The 7,782-nt window shown below is 42.1% G+C and overlaps 1 protein-coding gene across 1 annotated transcript; it reads left to right on the plus strand.

The window, feature by feature from the left end:
• Positions 1–6,333, plus strand: purg (purine-rich element binding protein G). Its single transcript, XM_034199129.1, has one exon. The coding sequence runs from the start codon at positions 296–298 to the stop codon at positions 1,355–1,357; it is 1,062 nt and encodes a 353-aa protein (XP_034055020.1). The 5' UTR covers positions 1–295; the 3' UTR covers positions 1,358–6,333.
• The last annotated feature ends 1,449 nt before the right edge of the window (positions 6,334–7,782 follow it).

The following is a 7,782-nucleotide window of genomic DNA, read 5'->3' on the forward strand; positions in this document are numbered from 1 at the left end:
CATTTCAGGTTGGCTGCTTCCCTGGCTCCCTCGGTAAAGGGGTGTCTGTGAGGCATGTAGGTGATGGAAAGTGGCTTGGGAGTTTGCAGAGGAAACGGCTAAACAGTCAGCTTGACCTTTTTTTCGGGACACACAGCTCGATCAGCTGGTTGACTCCACACTAGCTGCCATTTTTAGGTCATTCGAGGCATCTCGCTAACTTGTGTGTGTAGCTACAGACAGCTGTATGAATAAGCCTGCTTTATTCATATATTAGTCGCCCACTGGGGTGTTGTCTAGTGGTGGAATACAAATCATGATGGCTGATGGATGTTGCAGAGGGATGGAAAGAGGCAGGGGTAAGATTGCATCAGATTCTTTACCGAGACCCACATATCCTCAGCAATATGTTCAGAGCGGATCCCAGCAGCAGCAGCAGCAGCACCAGCAGCAGCAGCACCAGCAGCAGCAAGGCAATGACATCCAGGAGTTAGCCTCCAAACGAGTCGACATCCAGAAGAAACGCTTCTACCTGGATGTGAAGCAGAGTGTGCGCGGACGCTTCCTCAAAATCGCCGAGGTGTGGATCGGCAGAGGCCGGCATGACAACATCAGGAAGAGCAAGCTGACGCTGTCCATGTCCATGGCCCCGGCGCTGCGCTACTGCCTGGGGGACTTCATCGATTATTACGCACGGATCGGACTGCGGGGGGGCCTCGCGGCACAGCAGTTCGAGGAGCACAGCAACAACGGCCAGGGCCGCGCGCACGACTCCCGCAGAAGAGCGCAGACTGAGCCGCACGCGGCGCTGTCCCCTGGCGGCTCCGCGGGCTCAGTAGACGAACATGCCCACCGCGTGCTCAAGAGCGAGTTCATCGAGAGGGACAACAGAAAGTATTACCTGGATCTGAAGGAGAACCAGAGAGGGCGATTCCTCCGCATCCGGCAGACTGTCAGCAAAGGACACGGAACCATGGGGTACTACGGTCAGGGCATTGAGCAGACCATCGTGCTGCCCGCGCAGGGGCTCATCGAGTTCCGGGACGCGCTGTCTCAGCTCATCGAGGACTATGGAGACAGCGACGACCGAGCCGCCGCCAGGAACCAAGACGAAGACCCCGAGCTCCCCGAGGCTGCGTCCTTCAGGGTGGACAACAAGAGGTTTTACTTTGACGTCGGTTCCAACCGGTACGGTATCTTTTTAAAAATCAGCGAGGTGCGGCAGCCGTACAGAAACACCATCACCGTCCCCATGAAAGCCTGGGCCAGGTTTGGAGAGAATTTCATCCGGTACGAAGAGGAGATGCGACGAATTTTCTCGTCCAACAAAGAGAAGAGGATAGACGCCCGGCAGGACAGTGAGGAGCCGGAGGACTGACCTTGCAGTAGGCTGTGTATTTTGCATGTATTCTAGGGATTCTGTTCATGAGATATCCAGAATGACCCTAAATACTCTCCTTATGTGTCCCTCCCTAATAGCCTATAATGCAGTGTCCAGTGTTGGCTCATCTACCAAGGGCTGGTAAACTATAATTATAACCTGCCAAGAAGTTCATATCCCATCTGTTGTAGTGGAAAATATTGGTTTTCTAACATTTTCATTGCCCGGTGCTGTTTAGTGCACCAGGGGCACACCAAACCTATTCGGGGCCCTGAGCATCATTTATAAATCCCCCCCACCCCTCCCCTTTAAACTTGAAGAGTGTACAGTAATTATAAGTGACATTGAAAGATGATGCTAGTGTTATTAGGAATGTGGTGCCTGCTAAACCACTTTAATATTTTGGCTCGGAAAGCGTATAGAGCGGTACAGTGATGACAATATGTTGTTGGCCGACCCAAAAGTTAGCATTAATTGCCAGAATGACCCTAAATATTCTCCTTATTTGTTCTTAATACCTTATAATGCAGTGTCCCATATCATCTACCAAGGGCTGGTACACTACTAATTGTAACCTGCCAATACGTTTATAGCCCAATGATCTTGAACATGTCAACTATTGGTTTTCTAACATTTCCAATGCTCAGTGCTATTTAATGCACTTTAGCCAGGGGCAGACTAAACCTATTTGGGGCCCTGAGCAGAATTTTTAAATCCCCCCATCCCTCCCCTATAAACCTGAAGAGTGTACAGTAATTATAAGTGACATTGAAAGGTGATGCTATAGTGTTATTAGGAATGTGGTGCCTGCTAAACCACTTTAACATTTTAGCTCCCAAAGCATATCAAGTATTGCCGAAAATAAGATATATCCGGGTAACACAAGTTTGTGATACTTACACGTTTTGATTTGAAGGATAATCATACCGTAATTAAATTATTGCAAGCGGCAGTAGTAAAAAGCTAACGTTACGCAATAAAGGAACTACATCATGGATGAGCATCGCCACCGCTAAGCTAAAGGCAGCTAATGTTTGGCATGATGACGTTTATTTGTCTCTTTTAATCATTAGTCCGTAACCCCTGTTTTTAACACACATAGAAGCCTCTGACATTTACCTTTGGGGTATTTACTGATGTATGTTATGGTGTAGAACATAACGTGTAAATCTCCCCGGCTTGTGTTAACCATCTTATTTCAGGCATCTAACCAAAAACCAGTTAAAAAAAACATTGATGTCGAGACGAGGGATCTGGAAGTGGTAAAAATGTTGACTCATTTCCAGGATTTAGGACTCATTCCTGCACCTTAATCAGTTTTACGATGCAGAAAAACCACAAATGATCGCTGAAGGAAAAAAAAAGAAGAAGATATATATAATAAATATACTTATTATGTATTCCGTATAGATCGTGCAATGGGAAAAATACTAAATTTATTCATTACATTTACATTTAAATAGCAACTAAAAAAGAACAGAAGACCTCACATATGGGATCTGCTTGTGTTTTGACAAGTGTTGTGACAGGCCTCACACTGCTGGTGTGTGTTGCCCGTCAGTGGACCAACTATGGTTAATCCTATACTGGTTTGTCATTCATCAGAAAGAATTACAATTGCCACATTTGAATAATACTACAAAACACACACACACAGAGAGTAGATGATACCGTTTCCCCGCAGTGCATTCTGCAAAAGCACTTTGTGAAGGCGACCAGAGCGAAAGAATAGCCTGCAGTGTGTCAGATGTAGCAATGTGCTGATTCGCTGCTTACCTCGGCAGCATGGAGGTGAGGGGAGAAAGGAAAGTTCAAAGGAGAAGCAGGACACTATGGGCTGGTTTCTGCTGTGTGTAATTTATCTTCCATTTCCTGTGATAACACACCGACACGGCCCTTTGTTAGTGTTCTGCCGTAGTGCTTTTGTCAGTGGAAAAGCACCGATCAGTTTACAGTTGTTAACCGAGTTGGCATACAAGCCAAAATGTATCCCAAAATGCATTAGCTAGTGCAATATATCTCTTTTATGATAAATCTATCCAACACAGGCACTTAGTCCACTAACACATTATAATATAAAACATTGTGTTCCAGTAAGATGAGTCACATGTATGTGACTTGGTACCTGCATTGAACTTTAAACACTTGAAAAGAATTGACGTGTGACATTTAAAGATCACCATATTAATATATTTGAATCTCTTCTCCCCATCCGGTTAAAGCAGAAAAGAGAAAACAGACGGTGACTGCTGCTTGAAAAGATATATGTAGATGTCATTATTCGTGAGGATAAGTGTGTTGCTGTTGTTATATCAGTTATACTATGGCGGTTCAGATTGACACTCTTGAAGGAAAGGTGTTTTACCCGTCTTCAGTAGTCTACACAATCACGAAGGAAAACCAACCAGACTGTTAAATGGGAGTGTGTGTGTTCTCTCTCAGACGAGGTGTTAAACTAAAAGCAGACAAAACACGGCTCTGCACCAAAACCTGAGAAAACAGTTATATTTTCACATTTATGCACCTTTTGTCGCCAAAATTCATTCATAACAGATTACTCTTGCGGCATGAGGAGGGCAACTTGTCAGCATTACGAGAATAATAAGAATAATACTGAAGAGGCTTAGTGCCAAGTGAGCATTTGTTGTTTTTCCCTGAGATTAAAGTCAGAATTTCTGATTTAAGAATTCTGAATTTAATCTCACAACTCAACAAAAGTCTGGACAAATTTCAGAAATAATTTTTTTTTCTTTACATATCCCGTTAATCATGAGTCCTGAGATTAATCCCCGGGTAGTGAACCAAGGACAGCTTGTAAAGTAATGCCTTTAAAACTGAAGTGAATACTTGAAACGTTTTCGGTTATTAATATGAAGTAGTGGGACAGCTCAGATCAGAAACAGGTGAAGGTAGACCTTGTTGTGGTGGCTTACAAAAGGCTCAGTGTCCTCTCAAACAGGCCTTGTGCCACCATCGAGCTTCTCTCTGCAGAACCGTGTATTTGACCTTTCCAAACTACTGTATCTACTGAAGAGGACGACATGTCTCACTCCTGTGCTGTGTTTGGCTGTCCCTAAAAGTGCTGCTTCCCCATTAGAGCTTGAATGGCAGGCGCTGTACATTGAGCTGTGTGTGTGTGTGTGTGTGTGTGTGTGTGTTTGTTGTGTAATGCGACCTGCATGCAAGACAAAGAGCCTGATTCAGACTGGGTTTAAAGGAATCTCTCTTAAAGCGACCATTTTGTTACAATTACTCACCTCTGTCCTTGAATTCCTGAAGATAACTTGGAGAATTCATCGAACGGCAAAATATCCTTATCTTAAAAGTCAAAAGTATATTAAAACATCCAACTACAAACTCACACACAACTCCACTACTAAATCTATTTACCAGAGATTTACTCAGAAAAGTTCTTCAATATCTCCATGTAAAGTGGACACTCATCCATATAGGGACATCACGATGAAACACTTCTGCTTCTATTGGCTAGCGCTCCAACACCTTTTACGTGATAGGCTAAGGGGCGGGACATCTGTAAAGGGTTGACCAATCAGAACTGAAAATGACTATAATAGCATTAGACAGTGAAAAGAGTTTCATACACACCATCATGTTAGTCCATAGACTGCAAGAGAAAAATGTCAGACACACAGATCTGAGTCTGTCTCAGTGTCACTCTGCAGGATGCACTGCTGTGAACTCCAAGTAAAAAGAGAGGAGGTCAGAGGAAATGACTGGTAGAGGTGTGTAGAATAAGTTCAGTGTAGATGTTTGTGCTGGTGTGATGCCTTTAGGTGCATGAGAAGCACAGGATAGTCGGGCTTGGTGTGTTTGTGTACTGTCCGGTGTAGGGCATGAACCTTCATGATTCAGTGAGTTGTTTTATTTTCATATGAATGGCAAAAGTTATATATAGCACTTGTAGGAAGTATAATTCAAAGCACAATATATTAGAATATATATTCAATGCTTTACATGGATTTGATTCAGTATGATAGCTAGTGATCGTTTGCTCAAGAGGCAAAGATTAAATGTCGCCCCGGTAAAACATATATAAAGATAAAGACGTGATATTTGTTCTCCTGAAAGATATTTCCGTCTTTTGTATTCCAAATATCTCTCCAAAAAGCACTTTAAATAAAAGCTGCACTTTCGTTCTGCTGCTCTGTAATCAGTCGACGGAGAGGGACCATTTAAGCCTTCGGTGTAAAGAGACAATCATGGATCCCTCAATCTGATGCAGTTAAACAAAACTCCCATCATGCTGTGTGTCCATTTCTGACTGACTACAGTTAGATAATACAATTAAAGCCAGACATTGAAGTCTCACTTTGTGAAATGAGCACAACGTCTGAGAGCAGATTTCCTCCTGTGGACAGGAACAGGCTGGAGAGCAGTATTTAGCAACGGCACTAACTAAGTCCCTTTTTGTCCACACAGGCTACTTCAAATATTCATATGTAATCGAGTCTAAAATCCACAGATTATAAGCAATGTCTCTAATGGAAAACTTTTGTAATTCAGTGGTAGAAAGTCACTAAGTACATTTACTCAAGTATTGTACAAACTTACATTATTTTTTCTCCATTTAATGCTACTGTATACTTCCACTTCACTATATTTCAGAGGAAGATAACATTATTTGTACTCCTATATTTATGTGACACTGACAATTGATAGTTTACATATAAACACATGATATACTTCATTGTTATGATGCTGTCCTGAACTACTAACCCAGACTCTAATGGCGCATTTCCACTACAGCGCGTTTTGGTTGTGTTTCCACTAGGCGTATTTCCGGCTAGCGGGTGCTTTTTCACAGTTTTCTGGCTCTCCCAAATCGAGGTTCTTTCCGGGCCAACAACCGGGCTGAGTATACTAAACTAGTGAGAGAATCTCTGACAACTACAACACAATGAACACATTTGACCGTGATTTAATTGTAATACACGTTTCAAAATGATGCCGAAGTAACAACACACTGATACCGGTTAGTAAAAACCATGAATTAATGCTTTGACAAGTCTGCAGACAGACGGCAGGCGAAACACCTTTTAAAATGCGTGTTTTCTGAATGGAGATCGGCTAAGTTAACGTTGTATCTGCTCCGACCGTCCACACTCACAACAACGGCCTACAGACATAAATAAACCAGCGACTGTATTCTCCATGACACAGACAGTCTGTGGTTTGTACTTGTTTAACTTTTGTCTAGTTTCTGAACAGATATGAGGAGCTGTGAGCTCTGAGGGCTAACAGCTAACGGCTAATGTTGATTTTGTGTTTCGCATTGAAGATGACATCACGGCTCCGCCTATACTGCGTTACTATAGTTACTGCCCCAGTTCCTAAACTGTAATGGAAAAGTGAGCCTGGCCTAACGAGGCCTAGCCATACCGTACTAAGCCGAGCGAGGCCCTGCAGTGGAAAAGCGCCATAACAGTGACATTGACGAATTACAATACTAAAATGTACTTGTGTGATAAACGGCCTAATATATTGTCAATTTTAATATATTACTGTATAAAGAGTCATTCTGCATCATGAGGACATACTTTAAGTACCTTTAGATAACAATACTTGTGTACTTTTACTTAAGTAACTATTTGAATCCAGGACTTTTACTTGTATGGAGTACTTCTTCCAACAATGATAATGTCCATCTGATCCATCCTAACCCTGCTGTCAGGAAACAAGGCATCGTTGCTGCTAACGCTAATTATGGTACATTTACAGCATGCTAAGCTATGTGAGGATTTTTAATTGGACATCATAGATGGCACTGCGACTGAACGCAACAATGTCGTTTTTTAGATTAGATGTTCTGATTAAATTGATTGATTTTCCTTTTTAAACGGAGCCTGAGAAAGACGTGACGGACACGTTTTCATCACGCACTATCAGAAGTAGTATGATATTGATGAACACAAGGCTCTTCTAACTCTGACTGCTCACTGATGGCAGATGTTTCAACGTTGTGCTCATTTTACAAAATGTAACGAGACCAACATGAACAGACTTTCTGATTCAAAATGACCCTGGCTCTAAAACCTCACTCGAGTGATTTGGTAGTGTTAGCTTTCATTGTTTTCTGTATATTTCAAAAGTTGTGCTGGATGCAGTGGTGTGCAAATATATCATAGTGCAGAGCAAAAGCAAATCAGAGTGAGATTATTTGTCTGACAGACTTAAAGGATTCACATATGAACTTCTACAAAATAAAAACAAGTATACATAGACAGATTTAAAAAAGAAGAAGCGAATGCCTTGTCTGTATTCATAATGTATTTGCATAATAAAAAGTGGGTATTTAATGTATTCATATTGGTTATGCTTTTTGTTCCCCTTAATATTAAACCACCACATCCTGTATCCTTTATTTAATACTAGTCAAAATGTGGATTCATCTCCAGATCTGT

The sequence above is a fragment of the Gymnodraco acuticeps genome, unplaced genomic scaffold (genome assembly GCF_902827175.1).
Source record: "Gymnodraco acuticeps unplaced genomic scaffold, fGymAcu1.1, whole genome shotgun sequence".
Lineage (NCBI taxonomy): Eukaryota > Metazoa > Chordata > Actinopteri > Perciformes > Bathydraconidae > Gymnodraco > Gymnodraco acuticeps.

Excerpts from the sequence above, each read along its gene's own strand:
- purg (XM_034199129.1), top strand. The coding sequence starts at position 296 with ATGATGGCTGATGGATGTTGCAGAGGGATGGAAAGAGGCAGGGGTAAG.